This window comes from Plectropomus leopardus, chromosome 12 (assembly GCF_026936395.1).
Source record: "Plectropomus leopardus strain MGB_pleo_1.0 chromosome 12, ASM2693639v1, whole genome shotgun sequence".
Classification (NCBI taxonomy): domain Eukaryota; kingdom Metazoa; phylum Chordata; class Actinopteri; order Perciformes; family Serranidae; genus Plectropomus; species Plectropomus leopardus.
The window spans coordinates 14656442-14684361 of record NC_142187.1 but is presented as its reverse complement, the minus strand read 5'-3'; the positions used below and the strand labels follow the sequence as shown (position 1 = coordinate 14684361).

General features: G+C 37.6%; 1 protein-coding gene across 2 annotated transcripts; it reads left to right on the top strand.

The window, feature by feature from the left end:
• Window positions 1-10347: 10347 nt before the first annotated feature.
• ripk2 (receptor-interacting serine-threonine kinase 2) lies at window positions 10348-27368 on the top strand. 2 transcript variants are annotated; one of them, XM_042497692.2, is made up of 11 exons: window positions 10348-10901; window positions 13693-13846; window positions 14809-14964; window positions 15522-15679; window positions 17105-17154; window positions 17285-17446; window positions 18788-18873; window positions 21989-22090; window positions 22926-23022; window positions 23189-23392; window positions 24350-27368. In XM_042497692.2, the coding sequence occupies exons 1-11, from the start codon at window positions 10591-10593 to the stop codon at window positions 24736-24738; spliced, it is 1869 nt and encodes a 622-aa protein (XP_042353626.1). In that variant the 5' UTR covers window positions 10348-10590; the 3' UTR covers window positions 24739-27368. The 2 variants fall into 2 exon arrangements, with proteins under 2 accessions (XP_042353626.1, XP_042353624.1); XM_042497690.2 differs by having other exon boundaries at window positions 24347-27368.
• Window positions 27369-27920: the final 552 nt, after the last annotated feature.

Here is a 27920-nt window from a genome sequence, read left to right as displayed (position 1 = left end):
AGATATAATTATCTAGTTTAGATATATATTTCTGCAGAATGTCAGCCTAATGTTAATCCACACACTATTCCTCTGTGTAAAAATAAAGATTTAAAATGTCTTATTAGTCTTATTTAAAGGTTCAGTGTGTATGATTTAGGGGGACGTATTGGCAGAAATGGAATATGATATAATAAATATGATTTCTTCAGTGTGTAATCACCTGGAATTAAGAATCCTTGTGTCCAAGGATCCAAGGATGTTGTATTGCCATGTTTCTACAATAGCCCAGAATCAAAAAAACAGACTGTAGCTCTCAATTGGGCCTTTTACATTTTCATATTTTCGCTTTCTTGCACTGGCCTCCATAGTTGGCAGTCCATCTGCAATGAGCAGTGTTGAAAATAAGCTAAAAAAAAATTAAGCATGAAACTGCCTCATTCAGTGTTTTTACCAGATTAATACAGATTAATTACCAGATGATGTGATCTGATATTATTGTAACTTTAAAAAATACAAACTCTTATGATTAAAAGAACATCTAAAAATATCACAACTTGTGTTGCAATTTTAAAACTGCTGCGAAATCAGGCATTTCAAGCAACAACAATCACAAGAAATATCTTGCAAAATCGTGGAGGGACTGTAAAATTATCAGAGAAATAGGATACTGGCCTCGCGGCCCATCTGGGACAAGATGAACAGTGTCAGAGAAACACTGATTTTTAACATGAAACTGTTTTTTACTGGTTGTACTAATCTAATCACTGGGTCAGTTTGTTTTGGAAGAGAACATCCTCTCTGCAGATAATTCAGATCCTGATGAAAAACTCCTGAACAGTGAACGTGATAGAAATCTTAACTGGGAGAGGTTTCAGCTGGTTGCAATCTGCAGTCTTTACTTAAAGATGTTACTGAGTTGCACTGTACCTTTATATAAACAGTCAGGGCAGGCGAAGGGCTTTTCTACTGACCAAATCTGACTGTTCTGTATATTGATAAACCCTTAAAATTGCTGTTTAATTTTGTTAAAAGCAATTCAGGATCAATGTTTCAGTGCCAACATAAGGGCTAATAAAAAAATCCAACTGCAAGTCATGTGGATGGAGCAGTGATGGGAAAATAAGATTAGTTATTCAATATTGGAAACACAAACAGCAGAGGGTCACTAATGTTACCTGCTATAAACCCTTAATTTCTCCTGTAAGGCTGCCTGGTGTGCTTACCATTATCCAATAAAGGTCTCTCGCCCAAATCTCCACAAGCACCAGTTCCCAATTTATAGCCCTCTACCAAATAGTGCACTAAGTGCCCTTAAGCGTTAGGTGCTTAAGGGCATGCTCTCCGCATGTCTCTCAGTAGATTCTGTTCTCTTCCTAATAATCATGCAAGAGATCATATGCAGGTCAATATCAAACAGATTTAGAGGCATCCAGTGAAAAGACTGGAAACACAACAAAAACTTTGAGATCAACATCAGCATCTAAATTCATCTGTTGCAATAAGCTGACTAGTGTCTTATTATCTGAAATAGTTAATTTCCAGCAAATTCTGGGAAATTAAGACTTTATCAAACTACCAGTCACATTAATTACCCATTCAGCTCCATTCCCTTCAGTGTAAAACGCTTGTATTCAACAGCTAATGCATTTTTTTAAAAAAAAAAAAAATCAGCAAATCAGTGGAAAGATGAACCAAGGCAGTTTGTGAGTTATATTCTTATTCTGTCCACTTTTAATGAAGTATGTTTTGCGATGATAAAATTACAGTTTATCTAAATGGAGGCGGGTGGGTTTAGTGATGGCGGTTTTGGGCCTGTTTGTGGTTAAACATAAAGGATCTTCAACAAAAAGGTTTATCTCTATAGGGATCCTTTCCATAATGTTGTCAGACACTTTAAATATTAGCCTTAGCCTGTCAGGGACAAAAGCAAACACTTTTAGTGGACGTAAATTGATGACGTGAAGATGCCTCAAATGGTTACATAGCAGCTGTCACAGTTCTGCATCCCTGATCACCTGCAATTTTCTGCATGGCTGCTCATCCAGCTCTCAGTCTGTATTTTTCATTCACTCTGGTTGTCCTTCTACTCTCAAGCACTTTATTACAGACCAGCCCTCTGTCCTTGACCATGACACCTGCTTCTGCGTGCTTGGTTTCTGTTTGTTTGTAGCTGCTTGGCATTTCCATCCAACATCGATGCTACAGTGTGAGTGTTTTCAGTCTGCTTGTCTGTGGTTTCTTTTTTACCGTGTTGCCACACTCACCTTTGTGTGTGTGTCCTGTGAGCTCTTACCTGCTAGCTTCTTGACTCACCACCTGGCATTGACTTACCCTCTGCCTGTCCCCTACTTGTTTGTCGTCTTGGACCGTAAAACTACCCGGTTCTGTTTTTTCTACTGAAAAGAGAAAACCCTGTGCAGGATGGCATTCCAGAAGTTCTGGTCCGTTTCTGTGGCTCAAGGCAAAATATAGTCAATGAGGCATGTGCAGTGTGATATGTGCACTGCAGGGGTTCATGACAGCTTGATATGCACAAAATGCAAATAATAATGTGGAAATACAGGGGTTAGCACAGGTGATTTTGTCCCAAGGCCCTCCACTGGGTTAATCTTAGCATGCAAACTAAGCTCAACAGCATCACCTTAATCAAAATCCTGTGCATTAGTATGACAATATAAGTTAATACATACAAGATAATGTGAAGGTGTTTTTCGCATTCTTGAGCAACCGAAAGTTGTACTCTAGATGTTGCATTGTTACAATAGACTCAAAGTCTCACAAGAAATTGAAGAAGAAAAGGGCCCACAAGGTCAAGAAATTCAGCAAAAAGCTGCCATACAACAAAAACTATGTTTCCAAAGACCCAATCTGTTTTGTGATCGGTGCTCCAAGATCCCTCTGCGAGGCAAGTTTTCGATTTAGCTCTGGGAAATTCTCAGTTGTGAATCCCAAGTGAAACCTGTGGGCTAAACCTCAGGAAATATTTTTAAAACCTTTCCAGTACAGTCTGTCCTCTTGGCCGCCTGAATGCACAAAGCAAGTGGTCAATTAAAATAACAGCAACTCGCTGATGACTTGTTGTGCTGAGAAATTGCTCAGCATGGTCGTCTATTTGATGCAAAATCTGCAATAGATTATGAATGATTTGAATGGTTTGTTTAGCTGTTTTATGAATTGTGGGATTCTGATGTTTGTTTTTTTAGGGAGGATGAAGTACTAATTTTTATTTATGTTCAGTTTTTCTTCTCCTCAGGGTGTCAGTTTTCCTGTGGGGTGCAAGACTGCTAATGCACTGACAGCTGTAGGAAATGGATTTGCAGTTTCAGATAAAAAATGTAAACTGCATTCCATCATTTTGACTGTGGTTTTTCCCTCAATGAGTGGACAACCAATGAACAGCGAGCTTTTCCCTCGTGTGTTAATGAACAGCTGGCAGGTGATTGAGGTTTTGGCGTTGAGTGAGTTTGGGATTCACATCACAGCACAAGATGCTGGTTCCTCTCCCAAGATTGTCACAACTAACTATCAGTATATCCTCAGGTCTGTTAACAATCTGTTTCCTGTTAGAGACCAAATCTGTGGCCCAGATGATAACAATCCATCACAATTAAAAGCCAGTCATATCCTGCTGCCACTCCCTGTTTAATCTAAATTATCTGTGTTTTTATGTTGTTCTTTACATGGGACAGTGTGACTGTTTTGCAATTCTTGATTTGTTGTCCCAAGTCATTTTCAACTCCAAATCTTTGTGTTACAAGTCCCTAAATAAATAACTCTTTTGTCTTCCTGATGGTGGACACCTTTCCATACTGCTTGCGATTTACTGCTATGGAAGTGATTTAATGGTTTGTCAGCTGCCAAGAAGATGTGATTCACTTCACATTTTTTTCCTACAATAAAATCTATAGCCATGGGGAGTCTTTCGTAGTCAATAGGCTCAAGTCCAAGTGAGGTCACGAGTCATTAGTGTCTAAGTCAAAGTCGAATTGCAAGTTCAATGCAATTACAGGTATTCAAGACACTCAATTTCAGTGATATCAGCAGCTTTGGTCACTTTTCCTTTGAGTCACATATACATTTGATTAACTTTTTGCTCCATGATTTGGACACAGTCTTTTGTAAATGTGTGTTTTCGCTCATGATAAGTAATGTTTTGAATTATTAGTGTATGAATTAGTCAATAGTCAGTTAAGTGAGGCCAAGGATAATCAAGTTTATAAGTCAATTACAGCTTTTCCAAAAAAATGCCTTTATTAACCTTTTTTCCTTTAAATGGGAACCACCATTTTTCATCCCTATTTTTCCATGTTTCTGTTTCCAAATCTCTTTTTACAAAGAGATTATGCTGCAGGGCAGCTATGCCTTTGTGTTTCTACACAGAATCAAATAACAGCGGCATCATGCTGAGTCTGTTTATGATTTTTAGACAGCATTTTATTTATTTAGCCTTTATTTAACCATGGTTTTTCCATTGAGATGTCTTTTACAAGGGAGACCTGGCTGAGAACAGCAGCAACACAGAATTTCAACAACATATAAAATTCATATTAAAGCACATCTTTTCAAGGTTTCAAAGTCATTTAAGGTCACCATTTCTTGAAGCCTGGGATCATTTTGCAAATTGTTCGACGCTGTAGGTACAGAGAACCTAAAAGCATGCCAGCATCGCAGCTTCTCTGTTATATGGAGGCTTGTCTTGTCCTCAGCTCAGAGGACGAAAAGCTCCTGGACCACATTGTTTGTGTGGATATTTTCAGCTCCTGTTTTTCTTTTCTGATGTTAGCTTTAGCTGCTATTAGCTACTATTTATATCTCAATTGGTCACACAAGTAACATGCTGTCAAAATGTCACATGCGTCCTATCCTGCTGGCTGTCCCTTTTACACAGAAGCCTATATAGCGCTAATACCACCTCTACTGCTGGCTTAAAGGCAAGACAACTTTGCCCCCGCCATTCGTAATACAGGCATGAAATTCTTCCTTTGAACAGGCAGTGCAGAAGGAGCTGAAGTGACCAGCAGAAACTATTTTTTTTTTTAATTGGTCCAGTGTTTAGAGAGAGCACCGCAGCCAGCAGTGTTGAAACAGGCTGCAATGTAACTGCTCGTGGCAGCTGGAACCCTTAAATAAACCTCCATGAAAAGTGCTTGTTTTTGCCCCTGACAGGCTGAGATTGTTATTTAAAGTGTCTGATGACATTATGAAAAGACCCTTAAAATGAAATAAAATGCTTAATCAGAACTGTTGCTTGTTTTGTAATTTTTTGTGTCCAAATCTTGCTAAAGGAGAAATTCTGAAATTTCACAGATATTTTCACATTGTCAAAATCAGCTAAATATTTGCCCATGACATTGAAAATCTTTTATATTTGAGAGTAAAATTCGCTTTTCGGACTCCAACCAACAAACTATTCAAACTGAAACAAGCAAAAGGTGTGAACCCCCCCTTTTTTTAAATGACAAAAACAAGCACTTTAAATGTCTGTAAACTGACAGGGACACAATTATCACGAGTAGTTGTGTTGCAGTCTTTTTCACTGCTACCTGCTGCAGTGCTGCTGCACAACACCAGACCAATTTCAAGAACTGTTGTTCCCGTTACTCGACTAAACACAAAAACATGGGGAGATAGGGTCCAGGTTGAAATACCCCTTTAACAAAGAATGCTAATTTGTATCCCTGCTTTTGCAGTTATAGTTATATTTTATTATTTTTCAGATCACAGTTAGGCTGTAGGAGCACTTCTAGCCTCTTTAAACTTATTTTCTGACTTGGAACTCTCATTAAGTTGAGTTAGTTTATGTTGTATGTTTTATGTTTTCATAGAAAATACATATGAAATAATGTACAAGTGTATTCAGTATGGCAGTAATGCAGCCTGTTCCCAGACCTCTGAATCTCTGCCCACGTCTGTCGTCTGTTCTGTGACACAAACAGAATGAATAAAGTGGCTCTCCTTTAGTCTGATAATGAGGTTAGTATGAATAAGGTTTCAATTGGACCACACACACACACACACACACACACACACACACACACACACACACACACACACACACACACAAACACACACAAAGACACACACATTGCATTCACTAATTGTAACACTGTTATTCACTTTTCGAGAGGTAAACATTCTCAGCCCATTATGAAGGAGCACTGTGTTCAAGGTTGAGAGAGAGAAGTCCTTGCTTGTGTCGAGAGAAGAACATAAAGTTCCCATCATCCCTTTGAATCAGGTGGAGCTGCCTTATCTGTGAAAGCTGCTGTTACACTGCCACCTTCTGGTCGTATATATCTTGCATGTCTAAACTCATGAAAACACACCACATTACAGTTTGTGTCATTTGCTTGAAAATATTTGTACATTCAAAAGTGATCTTTCAAAACAATTCACACGCACAGGGTTAAACTGAAAGTCTCTGGCCAAAATAACTCATATTGTTTGCGAAATGTGAATTGTTTTAGCGAAATGCTAAAACAATCACAAAAAAAAATAAATGAATAGAAATATGCAGTAACAGTAAATATTTCCATCAAACAACAACAATTTGTGGTCAGTAGTTATAACATGTATGAAAAAAGCAAGGAAGCACATCACAGCATGACACTACAGTGATACATAGTTAAATCATTAATAAACAAACAAACAGATCCCCTCCCCCTGTCCCCTAAGATCCACTCCTCTTACATTATCTCTCACAGCGAGTAACTTTTGACCAAGGACATACCGTTCAAAAAAGAAGAAGTGTAGACAAGAAGAACAATAAACATGCATACAGCAATAATAATAATGTTTAAAAAAAACACATTATGCTCCCTCTGTGGGCTGTTGACCCTATAATCATTAAGTATTTATCATATTTTTAGTCTCTTACTTGGACCACCATTTTCTCTCTAATGCCCCCTTTCTCCTTATGTTGTATGTAAATTATTCAATTTCTTTTATTCGCTCCATCTTTCTATAGATATCATTCATTTTCTAATTAGGTACACATCCCTAGCCTCAACTAGCAAATGCCCATTTATTCACAATTTAAGGTAAATAAAGATAGAACATATACTGAACATAGACAGAGCTACTGTATTATTTACACAAGTATGTGAAAGAATAAGTGATTATATGACACATAGAAAGCACTGATGACCAACAATAAAAATGAAATACCAAAAAGTCTACATAAAATTCAAGTGTTCTGTATGATGGAATTTATAAAATAGTAAGAAGAAATAAATACTGAATGGATATACATGAACTGGGTGATTATGTACAATATGTACATGTTTTGGCAATAGCTATACAGGAGGCAGGATTTATATTGACGGTGACAGATGATATTTACAGTAAAATGATGATCTATGATAGTCTAACGAATAATTCCTTGGTATTTTAGGAGATATCTGGAATTTCGTCTGAAGTAAATCAATCTCTGCCTTACCTTTCTCACCGCTGAGTCAGCATGCAGCGCTCAGGTCAGGCCCTCTGTAATGGGGACACCACGGCACTTGAAGCTTTCCACTCTCTCCACTGACAATTCATCATTAGGATTTTATAAACCTACAACACAGAGGCAAAGCCATGTATCAGCGAGCATTTGTGTCAGTTTAAAATAGAACAGAAAGCTTGATCCTCTGAAAATGGAGGATTTTGAGTGCAGCTGCTGTTGTAAAATGAAAGGACATGCTCTCACTTGTGACTGATTCTGCTTACTCAACAGTTTCGTCCAGTCGACACTTGCAAGTTGTGTAAGTTTTTTCAAGAGAGGAAGTTCTGTGATGTCAGTGTGACATCACTTGCATCGTCAGACAAGGTCTATTTTAACTTTCATCTGTTAATCACAAGTCCATCAAGGCTTTTACCTAAAAATATCTCAATTTTATACACCCATCAGTCTGAGTTCTTTCTATTCTTTCTGTCTTATATTTCCTCATTGATTGATTTAAAGTTTGGCGTACTTAAGAGATGGTAGACCTGTTAAATCCTCCCTGTGAACTTTGCCCCCTCTTTCAGGATCTTGTGGCTCAGCAGTACCACGGTGGTTGGTCTCTCCACCCAGTTAACCCCAAGGCTCCCCTCACCCTCCACCTGTGTGGATGACCCATCCAACATGGCGCCTACGGATCTACTTCAGGAGTTATGTTGGGTGGGGGCCCTAGCTGCAGCACCCCAGGGTCACACGCTTCTACTTAGGAGGTGGTGATCTGAGATCCCTTAGTCACTGGTCGTCCTGATGTCAAGGCTAGTGACTAAAAGTGACCGGGCTTTTGCCATCAGGGCCCTTACGCGCTTATGCTCTGGCATTCTCTACCTGAAGTATTATTTTTCTTTTTGATGACTGATTTATACATTTGTGATACGTAATGTTGTGGTTTATTTCCTTTTGCTCTGTTTTGCCTTTGTGCACACTATTATCCCAGCTCTTAACACTATTTTATTTATTGTAACTATTTCTTTGTTTTAGTGTCATGCACTTTGAGAGCACTTAGAAGTGAACTTTGGAGGTGAGGACTGAGTGGCAGCCATCTCTGGTGGTCTTGGTGAGCTCTTGATATAAATATAGAGCTAATATATATAAACACAGGAGCACACAGAGGGAGCATACTTACATTGGTTTCAATTCTCTCGATCTGTCAGAGCTGGAAGAATGATGCATGGCAGGTTTTCTTTTCTTCCCCCAGAACTGTACAGGGACGGTCTTGTTATAGTCTTTCTGGATCATCAAAAACTCTGAGTACGTTATGTGACATCTACCGAAGCAGCACTTATAACTGATTTGTTGACAGCCTTTGCTACACAGGTTTCAGATTACAAGGGAGATGATACAATCACGTGCCCTGATGAATCATGTGCATGTGTCCCTCTTCTCCCCCTAGATAGAAAGTTTGTCTTCCTCTTTTTAGATGAAGCTCAATAAACAAACCCGCAGTGCTTCATATTAAAACCCTGTAACCCCTAAAGTAATGTCTAGTTACTAAAGTAATGTCTAATTTTTTATTAGAAATATATAAATTCTATATGTTTTTTTTAATAATACTGTTGTAAAAAGCCCAATAAGGAATGTCATTACAAGAGTGAAGTGTATGGATAGCTCTCGGTGACATATATTCATTTTAATGGTATTGGCTTATAGAACTGATTAGTGTTACATCTTTATTTGGATTTATAGTTTTATTATAAACGAAGTTTCCATATAGGACTGCACTCTCTATTATTTGATGTAGAGGGTTTTACCAGGAGCTGAATTATCCGCATGAGGTCTCTCATCTAATAGTAAAAATGAAAATAAATGGTCTTAACAAAACTTTTTTCAACATAAAAATATGATCATATATTTGTCATGATTGGTTAGATCAATCGTGGTTCATATCAATGAATATGTTGATGTTTTAAAACAAATTGTATATATATTTTGTATTGTATTCATCATTATGTCTCATAATATCCTCAGTTTGTCCTCAATGTGTTTAAAACCTCCTGAGATGATTATTCTGTGAACATAATACAGCAACATGACATTATAGGCTGATTGTAAAATTAGAAGACACTCCCCTGTACATTCCAGTGGAAAGATGTTTTTGAAAAAATCCTGAGGAAAAGCTGTAAATCTTTCATTTTTTCTTTTTGACACATATAAGTAATATACCATTTCATGTTTACTATAAAAACTGTTTAATCTCAGATTATGTACTTTAAAATCCATTCACTCTAATACATAGAAATGAGTTAAACTATTTATATTTAGGAAATGTAGTGGAGAACAAGTGAAAAATGGTAGAAATATGAAAACACACACTAAAGCTACTCCAATTTTTAAAAATTATATTATTAGAAATATATTAAATTCCTGCAAATAAATACTCCTAAATCATCCATACTGGACCTTTCAATGTACATTTACACTTCAATGTATTTTTTTAAATTTATTTTGTTTTTATTTTATTTTAAATTGTATGATTTGCTAAATAGATTTGGAGATGTAAGACTGTACTGTCTCTTTATGTTTTATTTTATTTTATTTTTTTTAAACGTTGATATGTATTCACACATAGTACCGCCAACAGTTGTACTGGAAAGCCCCATGTTTGGGAAATTCCAGCATGTTTAAAAAAACGACGTGAACAGTTTAGCTCAAGCTCAGGGAACGTAACTGAAGTCTGAATGTGTAGTAATTCAAACACCCCATGGCCACATTTGGGCTTGCCTATATCTGCAGTTTCTCTTTGAAAACCTGTGTGTGCTCAGAGACTTGTACAATCAGTCCCAAAATAAAACAAAATCCAGGTCATCTGTCTGAATCTCCTGAAACGTGTGTCCCTGAACGTCTCACGCAGGAACCCGGAAGCGTGTCGTCATTAGCAACAACAAACCCACCTGCCTTAAATGACAGCGGCGCTCGGCAGCTCGCCGTTGTAGTTTCTCTTTGACTATGACAGCTGGTTAGAGGCAGTCTGGCAGCATAACATGAATAAACGAGCAAGTGAAAGCGTACACATTGAATTTCAATCGTTGGGTGCTCGCCGTTTTTTCGTCGCCAAACGGGTGAACGGTTTATCCTCCTTATTCTCCGCCACATTAGCTTAGCTTGCTAGCAGTCAGCGACATTATGGCATGCGTGTAGATGGGAGAGCTCTTCCACATTGCGATTACCGAAGGGGGCAGTTCTGCTTTCGGTGGATGATAAATGCTCAGAGACTTTCCGTAAAAGGCTCACAAAGTGCTATGGAGCCGTACGCGGCTATGGGTTGTATGAACATTGGCAGTCTGACCAGCACCTTACCGGTGATCCCCTACCAGAAGCTGACCGACCTGTACTACCTGAGCAGAGGGGGCTTCGGCACCGTGTTCAAGGCACAGCACTCCGACTGGAGGACCACTGTGGCTATCAAGTGCCTCAAACTCGACTGTCCTGTTGGAGAAAGGTACCCTGTGTCGATGTGATCACCTAATGTAAAGCTTTAGGCCATATGCACTGTCTGTGGATGACGCAAATTTAAAGATAAATGAATAACGTGTTATTCCAGTGAATTTTCTACAGAAAAGTTATGATCTGCCGACTGTGCAGTCACAGACAACTGTCTAAGGTAGAGATCAGAGTATCTAGACTTTAATTAGTGTCACTTTTAAACCTATAAGACTGTATCGACACCATTTTTTCTCGAGCTGCATTCGGACGCCTCTCACCCTTTCAAACCTGAGTGAACTGGTTTGATGTCTTTCATGGGGGAAAAGGCCCGAGCAATTTGGCAAGAAATATCCCACAAACTATATATATATATATATATATATATATATATATATATATATATATATATATTAAAAATCAGGAATTCCCAGCTCATTTTTGGGACATATATTAAGTTACTCATTGACCTTCTCTCCATATTTTCTAAAGAAATTAAACCAATTTGCCCGGGTTAAAGGGTTAATTAAATGTTGTAGGTACAGTATCCACAGTGTGTCAGGCATTGCTTTTATTACCTGCAGCATTTGTGTTTGGATGACATTATCACTCCTCCTTCAGCTCAGGCAAAAAAAACTTGCTCAGATCCACATAAAAAAACGTGATTTTAGGGGCACATTGTAATACACCAGAAGCATTAAATAAAAGTACAGAAAACTTAAGATATAAAAATGGTACAGACAAAAAATACGAGTACAGATATGAGGACATGAAATTATCTGAATGCTAGACTAATACCTAAATGAAAAGAAATATATAATAGTATTGTAAGCAGTACAAGTTAACAAAACAACAAAGAAAACGCCTAGAGACATCAAGTGATAATAAGGCAGTAGTATGGCAAGCAGACTAAACAGAGTAATTCATGGCTAAGCAGACAAATGGATGAAGGAAAACAGATACATTTATGGAAGAAATATAAATTCGCGAAAAACTTTAAGGATTTAAAAAAAGCACATTAACATTAAGTAGAATAAGCACATGCAATTGGTGTTGATCTTGTTGTCTGGCAAGATATTTCTCTTTAAGCTTTTAAAGGTAATTTAGTTCTTGATGTTAGATGTGATGTCTCTGGGCAGCGAATTCCACAGTGCTGTAGAATAATGTATATAATGTTGTTTTAGGGTACATTTTATTTTGAGCGGACTGTGTCTACTTTAATGGCCATAATTCTTCTTGTAGAACAACACAGGCCATCTGTATTGGATTTTTAAGGGTCATGTTGATATTTGAGAGTCTAAAAATGATATGTGCATAAAATAAGAATAACATTGTTATTATTTTTTTAATACCTTTTATTTAATAGTTTTAAGAGAAATACAAAAGACATACACAACATTTCAGCTTAAGTATGACTAAGCTTGCGTATATTATGTATTGAAAAAAAAGGTATGTAAAACACACGGAATTTATCCACATGAAAAGAAAATAGAAAAAAAGACAAATGAGGGAAAAAAATAGAAAAAAGGGTGGACATAGAATGTTTTACTGTACAGTTAAACATTTTTATTATTAAGTATTTCTTAAATTTGGTAGTAAACGAATTGCAGGTTGTTTAAAAAAACATGTCAGTTCTCTGGTGGGCCAAAATATGCAGTGGAGACCCAATTTCGATGTGTGGTGTTAAACATGTATTTCACTTCATATTTCTTATGTATCAGCCAACATACAAAATAAGCCGATACTATTCGGACAGACTTTCAGGGGTTCTATTGTTGGGTGTCAGGTGTTGTGTCATTGCTTTTTCTTTGGATCAGCTGCCAGGTTTTTCTCTGGATGCTACTGTCACTATTCCTTCATGCAGTAAAGGTTCAAGAGAAACATACTCATATCCAAGTATTCAAAGCTTAGCTGCACAAATTCTTTGTCTGGGGATTTTTTTTTTTTTGAGTGTAGTAAATCCCTTATTAGCTTGTGTAATGTGATGGCATCGCAGGGTGGAAAATAACTCTATATTATTGTTTGCTGAATTGCAGCTACATCATTTTGTGATATTACATTTCTGTAAGTTAATGATTCTGAGCAACCTGTACTAAAAAACCAACAAAATTAGCTAAAATGTGTTTTTTTGTGTGTCACATATAAAGACTTAAGCATCATATAACACATAAAAGTGGGAATTTTACACACAATTCTCATACATTTGCTATATCATGATATGAATCAATATCTTAAAGGGGATACATATGTTTGTAAACGTTTCTAAACTATTTTCTTGTGTGTTTTTTTTTGTCTGTGACTAATGGGTACATCTATTTTTTAATTTGGTCCAGTACTGAGCGAGAGTGCTGCAGCTGGCAGCAGCCAAACAGGCTGCATTATTACTACTCTGAGCATAAGCAGTCAAATTATGTCCGGTAAAAGTGTTTGTTTTTGTCATTGACAGGCTCTTATTATTGTCATAAGTGTCTGAAAACATTGTCTATAGGATCCCTACAGACATAGACCTTTTTGTTAATGAGTAAGATCCTTTTTTGTGTAAACAGAAAGATCCCTGAACTCGCTATCACCAAACCCTCCAGCTTCATCATACCACAGTTAACCTTTGATGTATCCAGTTTGATATTGTGATAATGAATTCAACCATATTGCCAAGCCCTGAACACAGACAGCTTCGAGATTCATTCCTTTGACGTGCTTCTTGGAACTCTGTGCACACCCACAACACTGTAAATGTCATCACTGTTTTGGCATTTTTATCACTTTGCGTGACAGTGAAGACTGACTCTGTGTCACTGGCTGTGTTTCAGAGAGAGGAACTGCCTGCTGAAGGAGGCCGAGGTGCTCCACAAAGCCAGGTTCAACTACATCATCCAGATCTTTGGGATCTGCAACGAGCCCGAGTTCTTCTGCATAGTCACCGAGTTTATGAGCAATGGCTCTCTGGACTTGTTGCTCCACGAGGTAGCTATATGTCATCAAGTAATTTTACAGAGAGTTGTTCATTCAGAAAATGATCTAGTTCAAATGTCATAATCCAAGAATTAAGTTGGATTAAGGATTGAAATGAAAGAAGCTTTCCATGGCTATGAGGCATGTGTATTGTTTCCTTCTTTCACTCAGGAAATGAGAGCCAGTATGAAACTGGACTGAAGAGAGCTGATTTGATTTCTCGTTTCAAGCAGTCAGAGAAACAAGAAATCAAATAATGAGGGAACAATAACAAAATAACAAGTCAAATTTACATTGCTCTTTATTTTTTATCAAGCAGATAATGAGAAAAGAATCATCTTTTTTCAATATTTGGTTTATACAGAAAAACAAATGAAGGACATTCTCACTCGTTTTTTGTTATTTAGTTTGCCAGGCAGAATTGAATAATCGAATGAACAGATGATACACGGACTGTCCGCTTACTTGTATAACCATTTCTTTATTTTCAATTTAACATGTTCAAAACACAGTTCAAAAATCAAATCAAAACAAAGTAAATGACAGCCACAAATAAAGAGAGCATCTTAAATGTTCCACACTTCTTGTTTCTGCACTTTTGTTGCCAAAACAGCAGAGGTGAAAGAATCTCTTTGTTGTTTTTGGCGAGCTCTCTCACTCTAGCTCTACCTCTTTTATGTGTCACTCATCATGTGCCGGTATGCTATCATGAGACTTATGCCTGTGGGACTGCAAGCAAAAGTGAAACTTGGAAATGTTCACAGTTGCTGACAAGACTTTGAAACAAGCAGAGGAAGGAAGAGAAAAGCAGACTAATATAGTCGAGGGAAATTTCCACTTGTAGTAAATTTTCTCTCTGTTTGGATTGTTGCTCTTACAATGCTAGAACATTTTCTTATCCTTCTGCACTTAAACATGCCCTACTGGCAACTTTATTTACATTTTAATACCTGGTCTGTTATCTCTGCCTACAGAAGGACATGTACCCCGGGCTCGCCTGGCCTTTGCGACTGAGAATCCTATATGAGATTGCCCTGGGCGTTAACTTCCTCCACAACATGAACCCACCCCTCTTACATCATGACCTTAAGACTCAGAACATACTTTTGGATGGTGAATTTCATGTTAAGGTATGTGTGTCAGCAATAATTGGTGTTGCTGACTTCATTTTTGTAATCACTGTGTGTGTGTGTGTGTGTGTGTGTGTGTGTGTGTGTTTGTGTTTGTTTGTTGTGAAGATGATCTCACAGTTGTCACATGATCAGTAAATTCCCATATTGACTCACAGTCAAACTATTTTAAATCTCTGTGATTGTTGTTTTCAAGCAAAATTTAAAAAATAGTAAATAAACAGTAATTTTAGCTTTTGAATAACAAAAAGGTTTATCTCTATAGGGATCATTTCCAAAATGTTGTCAGACACTTATAATAATCTGAGCTTTTTTTCAGTATTTCAGTCCACTACCTTGTAGAAAAAATACTACTTCCAAAGCAAGTGCTAATATACAATGTCATAGTAGCTTCCACTATAATTTACAGGATGATTCTCCTATAACATATCTAATGTTCTTGTAGCCCCAATCTTTCTTCTTTAATTGCCAAAAGAAAAAGCTTATCAAAATAGATAAAAGGAAAACATATTCAGACTTTTCAATTAATGCTCATGTTCTGCTATTGTTCTGTCTAGATTGCAGACTTTGGCCTCTCAAAATGGCGGCAACTATCCGTCAGTAAAGGCTCAGGGTCCAAGCCCACAGAGATGGGGGGCACAGTGATCTACATGCCCCCTGAGAAGTACGAACCATCAAAGAGCCGCCGTGCCGATGTGAAACACGACATGTACAGGTAAGACTCCAAACCTCAGTAACTAGTCAATAAAAATAAGTTGGATAATCGAGTTTGTTCCACGTTAATCTGTGTATAGTTTTAGTATCTAAGGCAAGAGTTCAGTCTTGGGACATAACGCAGGAATGGATGAGCTCTTGATGACTTCATTGCACAGTTTTTATGCCTCCTCACCAACAAAAACTGTGGTCGGCAGTGCTCAAATCCACATATTAAGGCATCATGTTTTTTCGTTTGTCTGCGCATCCATCCATCCATCAATCCAATGAGACTCATTATTGTGAACATGATATGCCAAGAACGCCTTGAAGGAATTTCCTCAAATTTGGCACAAACATCAACTTTAAATTTCTCCAACAATAAATTATTAGAAATTAATGGTTTAGGGTCAAAGGTCACTGTGATTCTGTTTGTCGCTTTCTTGTGAACATAGTATCTCAAAAACACACAGAGGTAATTTCGTCAAATCCAAGTCTTAGAATTTGTACTCACTCTTTGAAGCATTTTCTACTAGTGCTGGGCAATATAAAGATATAATATCGTTATCAAGATATATGAGACTTTATATTGTTGTAGGTTTTGGATGTCGTTACATCGTGATATGACAAAGTATTTTCTTTTCCTGGTTTTAAAGACTGCATTACAGTATAATTATGCAATTTAACTGACTTTACCAGATTGTTGTGATTGTTCTAAAACTTGTCTTTACCCAGTTATTCATCATGTTACTGATTACTGATGATTATTGATCAAAAATTTCATTGTATCAATATTTTGTGAAAGTACCAACAGTCATCCCTATAATATTGTCGCATTAGAGATGGTATTTGGTTAAAAACATTGCAATGTTTGATTCTGTCTCCCAGTCCTAACGTTAATGAAGAACTTTTGAGTAGATTTAAACATATTAAGATATATATATCATGTAGATATGGCCTAAAAATATAGTATCGAGGTGGTAATTCTATTTACACTTTGGGGGAGTAGATATTTGTTAAGCATGATCAGCATTATAAGGAAGTAATTTTTTTTTGACTGGGAAGGTGTGACAGTGTTTCCCAGCATGAGGATGGATTGCTCGCATACCAATACAGAGCAGTGCAGCAGATTAAATTTGACAGTCATACTTGGCAAATGTTCTCCTTTCAGGAATCTGTCAAAAAGGGAGTGTTGACTATTATATTGTTATACTACAGTTATATATTTTAAAAAGTATAAGAAATCAATTTTCCTCTGCGGCTGATGCAGTCTCTATAAAGATATTGTGCAATAGTTTTGGATTGCTGCAACAGGTCAGTCAGTCATTTCTCTTCCTCAAAGTAGTCTCTCTTGTCAGCTTGTCGTAAAGTCCCTCAGGTCTGAAGAATGATGTAACTCTAACTTCCCTAACAGTAAGAGTCTCTCTCCTGTATGTTTACTATATAGCTACGCCATCATCATGTGGGAGGTGCTGTCCAGGCAGATTCCATTTGAAGGTAACACATTTTTTATTACATTGCCCTCCTGTTTTTTTTTGTTTTTTTGTTATGTCACTCTCTCGTTCTGTTTAGTGAACTTTCATGGTGGAGGCAGACTAATCACTGATCTGTGCGTTTGTGTGATCAGAGGTGACCAACCCCATGCAGATCATGTTCAGTGTGCTACGTGGGATGCGTCCCGACATCAGTCTAGAAAGTCTGTCTGCCGACATCCCCAGCAGAGACACACTCATCAGTTTGATGACCAGTGGCTGGACCTCTAACCCTGACGAAAGACCTTCCTTCCTCAGTAAGCTTACTCTGAACTGCTGCAATTCATTTTGGACAAATTCCTCTCTCTCAAAAGATTCCACTCTTGTACCAGTTTGACCTGTTTCACATGCTGAGATGACATTGCTTTTTACGCCGAGTAGCAGATAATTCCCCCTAGTCACTGCTGAATCTCACCCTGACAAAGCAGTGACTAAGTGTCAGCTTCCTGTTGCACTATTGAAACGTTCTCTGCTGTTTTTGTTGGACACATTATACAAACTTTGTGTTGTTTTCCTTTCAGGCATTTAAAGAAATTGTAAACAATAAAACAACCACATTCATTACTTATGAACAGTGGTGGAATGTTACTTAGTACGTTTACTTAAGTACTGTACTTAAGTGCAAATTTGAGGTACTTGTAGTTTTTTTTCCTTTTTTGACACTTTATACTTTTACTCTATTAAATATCAGACAGAAATATTGTGCTTTTTACTTCTCTACATTTATCTGAAAACTTTAGTTACCATATACTTTACAAATTAAGATTTGTAAAGTATATGGTATATGGTATGGTTGATTTGAAAAACATAAGAAGAGTTCATAAAATATGATGTTTTGTTAAAAATTAAACTATCCAACGTTTATATTAGAGCTGAAATGATTAACTGATTAATTAATAGACCTACATGAAAATTAATCACAAACTGTTTTTGATCAACATTAGTCCTTTTATGACTTGATTTTTCTGAAAATGTTGAGTTTTTGGGGTGTTTTCTTTTTCTGTATTGGGTACTTTTACTTTTAATACAGTTCATGTTCCTGATAACACTTATTTTACCTCAAAAAACATTTTCAATGCAAGTGAAACAGAGTATTTAACTGTTCGGTATTAGTTATTTTATTAAAATAAAAGATCTGAATACTTCCTTCAGAACTGCTTACAGGCAACATTTTTTGGCAAGTTGCAGGACAAAAAACGTGGTGCACCTTGTCTTCTTTCCCTCAGTGACACTCCCACGCAAAAACTGCAGAGTCACATGGTAACACATGGTTTCTTACCACTTTGTAAGAAGAAATGAAAGTATTCGTTTATCTGTGACACTGAAACCGTTAAACTGAGAATGTTGGTGAAACAGTTAAGTTGGTACTAAATGTTTAAATTCCCATAAAGCTTTTTTGTCTGCACAGGAAAGTACCTTAAAAACCAAATGTGCACTACAATCAGCAGTGCACGTTGGCAAGTCTGTGACCACACTGGCAGCTGTGGTTGGGAAAAAAAAGCTAGAGTGAAAAAGAAAAGCGAAAAATGTTTGCATTGTTGTCTGGATGTGGCAGTGTGATATAAAGCAAAAATGTGATGTGTTTGCTGCCATTTCAGAGTGTTTGATAGAGCTGGAGCCCATGGTGAGGAAGTTTGACGAAATTGACTTCCTGGAGGCCGTGTTGGAAATCAAGAGGTCAAAGGTTAGTCAGGAGTCTTCTCATAGTTCTTTTTTTTTTTTTTAACTCCCCCACCACTAAAAATGTGTTATTGTGTTATTGAAATTGACTTCCTGGAGGCCGTGTTGGAAATCAAGAGGTCAAAGGTTAGTCAGGAGTCTTCTCGTAGTTCTTTTTTTTTTTTTAACTCCCCCACCACTAAAAATGTGTTATTGTTGTGTTTATGTTCCTTAAAATATCTGACAATAATGATACTGACTTGTTTCTGTGCAAAGTTTGTCACTTTTTTTTCAAAACTTTTTTGTCAAGTTTTCATATTTCTCTACCAAAGATTGCAATGTCTGTTCGTCTGAGATTCAAACATACGCTGGGAAAACTAGATTAGGTACGTCACCAATACAAAAATAGTGGTGTCCACTACCGGACACACATATTAACAGGGGAAGAGACATGGGCACAATACCGGCAAAGAAGCCTGAAACCTCTAGCACATAGAGCAGAGTTAGCATTAGTATAGTGAAAGTTTTGACAGCAAACATGGTAGAGTGTGAAGTTTTTGGATGTAAACTGACCCTGAAGCTTCCTTCCAATATCTACCAAAAACCCCATTGCAGCAGATATTATTATATGTTTCATAAACACTAGCTGTGTGCCCCACTGCCAGTTTGCATAAAAGCTAATAAGCTAACAAACAAAAAAAAAAACAACAAAAAAACTAAAATAAAAGATGCTAAGTACTCTTCCCATTTTGATACGTCTACTAGTGCACATTTCGGCGTGCATCAGACTCTTCATCTGTGTCTGACTGAAGATCAAACATACATGGCTGAATCTCTCTGATGTTTCCTGTAACGCTAACACTAGCCATTTTGATGGGCACTACTTTTTCACCGGTCAACCTTGAGAAAAGTGAAAGGGAAACCTGCTACAAACAGAGGGCAGACCCAGAATTTCTCAATTATGGAGAAAGGTGAGAGCAGCTCCCAGCCCCTTTTAAGAGCTTTTTATGTTTAGAAAACCATGTTAAACTAAATATCATTATTAGTATGATTATTTTCACACACTTTAAACATGTCTGGAGGGGAACTTTAGGTGTTTTTGGCTTTTCTGCTTATATAAGAGAGGGAAGACATTGGAGGTGGGAGGGGGAATGAAGGATGAGAAAGTTGGGGAATGAAATGCGACACAAGCCCCCAGTCGGACTCAAACTGGGGAGGTAGTGTTTCATTGTTGGCACTTCGTAGGCTGTTCCTCACATTTCTGTTTATCTGAAGTGATGAATATAGAAATGGGGACAGTGAGAAATGACAAACAGAATAGGGGCACCAGTATTGTGTTGTGCTGCTGAGAAGAACAGGCTTTATACTCCAAAAGGGTGCTAAGTCAGTTGTAATGTGACTTTATTCATTCATTTTCCTTAACCACTTATAAATCCATTTAAGGGTAGAAAAGACAGCAGGTACTTGTCACAAGTTACTAGAACCTAAAATAAAGTGTAAAGTGTACATTAGAGCTGCAAAGATTAAGTCAAGTCAAGTCAATTTTATTTATAAAGCCCATTTTCACAAAACACGGTTTGCCTCAGAGGGATCAATTACTTGATCAGCAGAAAATTAATTGGCAACTATTTTGATAATAAGTTAATCATGTCATTTTTAAGCAAAAATGTGACATTTCCAATTTGTCAAATGTGAAGATTTGCGACTTTCCTTGGTCTTATGTCATAGTCAATTCAGTATTTTTACATTTGGAAATGTTGGTTGCACAAAACAAGACCTTTTGATTAAGCCGCTTCAGGTGCAAGGATACTGTGAGGCTTTTCTCACTGTTTTCGAATGTTTTGTAGACCAAAGGATCAATTGATTATTTGAGAAAATAATCTACAGAATAATCAGTAACAAACATAATTGTTAGTTGCGGCCCAAATATACAGTATGTTGAGAAATAACTTCTTGCATTTGCTAATGGAATGGAACAATAACAAACCCTCTGTTAAAGAAGTTGCTTCACTTAAATAATGAACCAACTCACAGTTTCGGGAAGCAGTTCCGCCTATTCTGTCGGTGTTCCCTTTTATTGTCCCACAGCAGTTTGGTGACCAGCTGTGTGTGATGTGTGTAGCTCTGAGAGTGAAGCAGAACTTAAGTATGTAAAACAAAACACACATCTTGTCAGTTTGTTTTCTTTGGAATAATGACAATTAAAAAACATAATTGTCACTTCACATAAAGTTCTGTTTGTTTTTCTATCACAGATAGTATTGAGTTAATATAGACTGAGGGTGTATATGAATGAAGGAATTCCCCTGTTCAGGAATAGCTGCAAGCTAATGCTGAATATTGAACTGTGTAATACTGGACAGTTTGAATGACGCTGTGACTAATAGAGAATGAGGGCTCAAACATTTTACTTCCTAATTTCCCCTCAACATATCCTTCCTCTTTTCTGGTTGGGGTGTGTATGTATGTTCGTGTGCATGTGTGTATGTGTGTATGTGTGCATGTGTGTGTGTGTGTGTGTGTGTGTGTGTGTGTGTGTGTGTGTGTGTGTGTGTGTGTGTGTGTGTACATGTGAGTCCGATCTTTGTTCAAGTTAGGTCATGAGTATGTTCCCTGTTATATATATGCGCGAGTGCATGTGTGTATGTGTGTATGTGTGCATGTGTGTGTGTGTGTGTGTGTGTGTGTGTGTGTACATGTGAGTCCGATCTTTGTTCAAGTTAGGTCAAGGCTGAGTGTGGTTTTCTGATAAAGTGGAAGAAAAGGAAACAATTGCAGTTCCAAAGAAAGAGTTATTGTGTATTGTGTGTTATTGTGTAGTGCTATCATTTTGGGTCGATCATTTTGGGAGTAATGGAACATTCTAATCTTGTGTTTTTAATTATGTTACCTTCAATAAATAGTCACCTTTTTTTTTTTTTTACTGGGAAACATAACAAGCTGCATTTAGTAGTTAGATTTCATATTCAGATATGCAGCAACACTGAAAGGAAGCAAAACTTCTACCAGGAACTAGTGAGGTAAATAATTAACAGTAGTGTCTTATTCGAGTTTAAAGCGGATTTTATTGAATTTGGCACATGCGTATTATTGAGCACATTGTTTCATTCATTCCCGTCTTCTTCCTTGTTCCTCCACAGTTGAGGCACAGGTCAGGTTGTTGCTCAGCCCAGTCAGGGAGCGAGAAGAGGAGCGAGGAGGGATCCCTGAACATACTGAAGGACAGGCCCAGCCCGTGGCCGGTCAGTAGTCGAAACATCTAGTATTAAGTGACATTTACACGCACACTAACATCTCAGTCTCATTCAGAATATTACCGTACTCTAAATCTGATAAGAGTCATGTAAACAGCATATTCTGTTTGGATTTTCTGAATTAGGCCTCTTTCTGAATGAAGCATTTTTCAGTTAAGACATGTGGAATATACCGGTATTATTCAGGTGTTAGGAGCGTTCGTTGAACATGTATATGCACATTCAGAATATGCATCTAAATTAGGACAGTTTGTTGCACAGGGCCTCTTGCCTGTTTAGGGGCAGCTCTGTGCGATGTCATGGATGCATTGTACACAAACCAGCTTGCTATCGGTTTGCAAGACTGTGGGGCTGAAACACATGCCTATACTTTTAAAAATTATTAAAAACTTAAATATCAACATGTTTTTGGAGATGCACAAATATTGCAACACCGACCTCTATAAGAAGGTGTTTGGGGGAATGATAGGCTGTGTTTACACGGTGGAACAAGTCTTCCACCATTGGAAAACTTGAAAAAATGGCACAAGCTGCACCAGCCGTTCCACTTTTCCATATTTTGACCTGGTAAATGACATGTTAGGGCACTTTGATTGGAGTACGCATAGTTGCTTGAACAGGAATATTATTTTAGCATTATTTATTTTCATTAGCCATATAAACAGCTTTGTAGGAATATTGCCTTTTATGGAATAAGTGAAAAAAAATGGAAAATTTTGTGTTTGAAATGTAATTAGTGATACTTGTCCCTGTCCATTTTTTTTGTAAAGTCTTTAATGTTTGTGTGGGGAAATGTAAGTTAAATATCAGTGTTCTGCCACAGGAGAGCTCAACCTCAGGCTCAGGCTCTTGTTCCTCCCAGGACACGGACATATCTTTACCAGGCGTCCTTACCAGCAGCAATGCTGCACCTTCTAAAGGTAATTACATTAGGAATGACATTTTATTTATAGGCATCATTACTGAGATGCTTTAAAACAATCTCACAGTACTACACATCAGGTTTTATGTAAAAATATGTTTACAAATAAGCTTTGTTTGTTTCATGGGTACATCACACTTCATCTTCTTCTTTTTCTGATGTAGATGGACTCCCGTCATCGTTTTTAGCTCATACTCTGGAGCCTCCTGAGTCTTTGAAGGACCCCTGCGCAGTTAACAATCTGAATGGCTACCAGAGTGCCAGGCCCATGAATGATTTGAACATACCTGTCAAACCAGGTTTGCCTGTCAGTGAATATGAGACACGGCTGGATAACCTCACCCTTGTGCCTCAGCCTCAGCAACAAGGTATAAGCTGTGAAAGCATAGTGGATGAAATAAAAAAATGGGTGGACCCTATTTGTCCTATGTTTTTGTGTCTATTGGGAAAAACATTTTTTTAAATTGGTTCAGTACTGAGCAAAACCACTGCAGTCAGCAGCTGTGAAACAGGCTGCAGTGAAACCAACAGGGCATTTGAGTCACTTAACATCCACTAAAAGTGCTTTTTTTGCCATTGACAGGCTCAGATTATTATACAAGTCTGCCAACATTATGGAAGGAATCGTTACAGAGATAGGCCTTTTTTGTTAAAGATCAAGATCCTTTTTATTGAACTAGAAACAGAGTTGCCACAGTCAAACCCACCAGACTCCATTCAGGTAAACAGTAATTGTAGCATGTATAGAGCCAGCATATTTCCACCTCTAACTGGATGTCGGTAATTGTTGTAACAGTGGCTAGACGAACCGAAATGGCGTGCGTTAGTTTTATTTTGTATCTACTGACTTCAAATAATTATTTGTTTGCGTTGAAAAAAATATTGTGTATTTGAATGGAGTCTGTTGGGTAAGGCTATAATGATTTTGGGCTGTTTCTGGTTATTCAAAAAGGATCTTACTATTTAACAAAAGGTCTATTTCTGTAGGGATCCTTGCAATTGTGTCATACTCTTGTAACAGCAATCTGAGCCTATCAGTGGCAAAATCAAGCACTTTAAGAGGACTAACACTGACAGTGCGAACAGTCCTCGAGTGGTTACACTTCAGCATGTTTCGCTGCTACAATGATACTGTAATGTACCTCTCGCTCATTCATGAACTGGATGGAAAAAGAAATTGTTGTTCCCACTTCCCACAAAAACATGGAAAAATATGATCCAGGGTGAAAAACACTGTACTTAACCTTTACATGCTTTTTAAAATTGTTTTACCAAAATTCACCACAAAAGTCTGAATCACTCTACTCTCTTGTGCCTTACAGCAGATTACTCTCCTCCACTGCGGCACTCCCCTCCCTCACAAGGCCCAATGGCCCAGTGGATCGCATCAAAGCGTGAGGAGATCGTCGCCCAGATGACAGAGGCCTGTCTGAATCAGAGCCTGGATGCCCTACTGGCCCAAACACTGCTGATGAGAGAGGACTACGAGCTGGTTAAGACCCAGACCACACGCACCGCCAAGGTGCGCGAACTCCTGGACAACTGTCACCGACACAATGAAGACTTCTGCCGCATCGTTGTCCGCAAGCTGCGCGACAACAAGCAAATGGGCCTGCAGCCGTACCCGCCCGAGATCGGCTCCCCCACCCTCATTCCAAGCACACCAACGCTGTCCATGTCCTACAATAACTCCAGGAGCAAAGTGCACCAGTAGCAGTAGTCTCAACCAAACAATGGGAACAATCCAGATGATAGACTGTGCCAGCTTTACACTTCACTGAACTCCAACTGGTTCCATCGTCGCCAAGATGGTCACCAGGGTTCCTGCCGGACTTTCCTTCATGGGTGCGGTAAGCAAAAAGAGTTACAGGTGGAAGCTAAGCTGTTGGCGTGAAAGAATATCCACTCAAAACAGACAAAATGTTTTATTCTGTTTAATCAGAATCAAAAGACTGGAATGAAATTCGTACTTTTATTTAATGTTTTTTTTAATTTAATGAAGTGTTTTATTTATGGTCCCTTCATTCTGAGTGGATGTATTGCAGATGATGATGATCAAGATGTATTACAATATGCTTTTGTCTCCAAAGCTCAGTTACCATTTTATGAAAGTGTAATTATGTGTGTGTGTGTGTGTGTGTGTGTGTGTGTGTGTGTGTGTGTGTGCGTGCGCACGTGCACATGTAGCCAAGGGTACAAACACTCTGTCAAACTGAGTTAGTGACAATAGGACTGTTACTATGCCAGAAAACCTACAGCTAATGTATGATTTAAGTCTATCATAGCAATCTTAAAGTGTCCTGTAGTCATGGGTGAACGACCTCGATAACATTTGGCACCTGAGTGACATTAGAGAGTATGGGGCCCTCTCAGTGTCCTTGTTTTGAAGCACATGACCTACATTCACTCTGTGAGAACATGCACAGGCAAGTGTTGCGCACAGGTGACTTCAGAGACAATAATAGCCAAATATGTGGTCTTGCATGATAAAATCTTCAGTGTTAAAAAGGAATGAGGTGTGATTTTGGCAGATTGTGAACATGTGACCATATGGAAAGGTTTTGTCCTTGCCTGGGCTCTTTTTCCTCCCCTTCTTTTATTTTAATTTTTTTAAATTTTTTTGACTGCTGAGCGAAAGAGACCCGCTGGTTGCAAAGTTGAGATTGTAAAACAACACTCAGAATGAGAGGGACGTGTGTGTAGGTATCTGCATGTTTGTGTCTAGATTAAAAGTAGACCAAAGTGATCGGATTTCTTTTTGGTCTTCTCAGTAGTGGCCTCCCCTCTCAGTACTCTGAATCCTGCTGAGCTGCTCTGCAGAAGAAATGCAACACATGAACAGAGAGCTTTGCTCGTAGCAACCTTTAGTTTACATGATTTATATAGTGCAGCCTGAGCAGTCACTGCTCAGTTTATCACTACTGACTCTTTTCTACTTTAGCTGTGCTTCCCAATCTGCTCCAAATGTCAGGAACACCTTTATGAAATAGTTTTCCCTCTTTTTCTTATATACCATAACGTTCAGCAAGGCTTAAACCTGTTAAGTGCAAGAAAATACACATTCATATGTAGACAGTAGCACTAGATTGCTTTTGCAATTAATACTGAGTAATACAGTTTTGTTGTTAATTAATACATACAGCATATAATGTAAGTCTGTAAGATGTCTGTTTCCATGACAGCTGTTATTTTCAGTCCTCCTTATAGCCTTGTTTAGATATGTGTGTGTAAGAGGGCCACATCTAATGATTATTTTTGTAACAGATTCATTTGATGATTAGTTTTGCTGGTCTATAAAATGTCTGACAGAGGTCAAAAAAGGATTTTTTTAAGTTTCCCAGAGCCCAAACTGACATCTTCAAATTTTATCCAAAACCCAAATATATTCTGTTAAATCTCATAGGATACTGTTCACATTTGGGAAGCACAAAAGCAGGGAATTTTGGTTATTTTTGCTTATAAATAACTGCAGATCACGTCCCCAAAGGTGACATTTATTTTTATTTATTTTATTTTGTACACAAAAGTTAACAAGTCATTATCTTGGTGAATAATCAAAATATCAAATATCAAAATATTTGGAGATTTATTTTTTTTGTTGTAGTTTTACAAATCAGCTTATTGACTTAAGCTGTTGTGTGCATGTTGTATCTCATTAAGGGCCTTACTGTCTTCATCACTGCCTTCACTTCCTAAAAACGGGTGCTTATATTACAATGTTGTAGCTGCGTCACTTAATGTCTCAACGTATCATTTGTTTTATTTACCATCAATAGATTCAAAGTAAACTGCAGTCTGTTATACAAAGATATTGTGGAAAATGAGCAAGGGCGGGTTATTCTTTGTGAGACACGCTTTAAGAAATTATACACAATATCATTTAATCAACAACTGGAAGGCCAAGCAAGGTCGATATGTTTCCATAATGTTGGACTTGTATTGCCTTGTCTTTGATAACTGTGCCTCATATTTTGCTTTTGGTCTCAATCACAGAAACATGCGGAAGCCTTTTACACACATATCAACAATTGTTGAGAAAAAAATGCTACACATTTGATAGCTTAAATATGTTGTAACATATTTTGTACGGTAGATGATAGTTTCATCTTTTTTATATGTATATATTTTCATTTGTGATGTCTTGTCGTTAAGTGATGATTTGATATTCGTAGAATTGCCTTCTGTAAAATACTTTAGTGCCCACGTCATTATCAGTGTCAATTGATCAGACAATAATATATGATGTTACATAACGTTCAGTTGATGTATAGCTGTGGTTACAACAGAAACTATGATATTTCATATATTGTATCAAACTTCATTAAAATGGGTTTTCTGTTTTTACCTCTGCCTGCTTTCTCCATGTTATTTTTTTAATATAAAATGAAATTAAGGGCAATATTTATTCTGTTACCACAGTTCAATTTCATCATCTATATAGAGCAGCTGAGAGGGATGCCAAGAACCAACAGTGCTTATGCATAGCCATAAATTACTAGATGGTTCAACTGGGGACAGGCCCATGGGCCTCAAACATCAACGGGCTTCATCTGCTAAATGTCACAGAAAGAGACATTTATACAATGGCGTTTCGGCCATTTTTTTGACATGCTAAATTATGATGTTTTGGCCCTTTTTTTGACATTATATACTATGCTGTCTCTCTATGAGCTATAATATGTAGTTTTCAGCCATTTTTTGACCAGTCAAAATTTGAAGTTTTTCGACCTGCTATACTATGGCATTTACAGCCATTTTTTCGTCATGCTAAATTATGACGTTTTTGGCCTTTTATCAGAAGAGCTGCAGAGTTTTAACCGGCAGTAGCAACACCAGATTAGTTTGGTTTCTTAAAGGGCTCTGGTATTGGGGTTTTGGGGGAGTGCTGGTCAGTCA

Excerpts from the sequence above, each read along its gene's own strand:
- ripk2 (XM_042497690.2), top strand. The coding sequence starts at position 10,591 with ATGCGTGTAGATGGGAGAGCTCTTCCACATTGCGATTACCGAAGGGGG. Across the intron at positions 13,847-14,808 it reads TGGACTTGTTGCTCCACGAG|AAGGACATGTACCCCGGGCT; the intron begins GTAGCTATATGT and ends CTCTGCCTACAG. Across the intron at positions 23,023-23,188 it reads CAATGCTGCACCTTCTAAAG|ATGGACTCCCGTCATCGTTT; the intron begins GTAATTACATTA and ends TTTCTGATGTAG.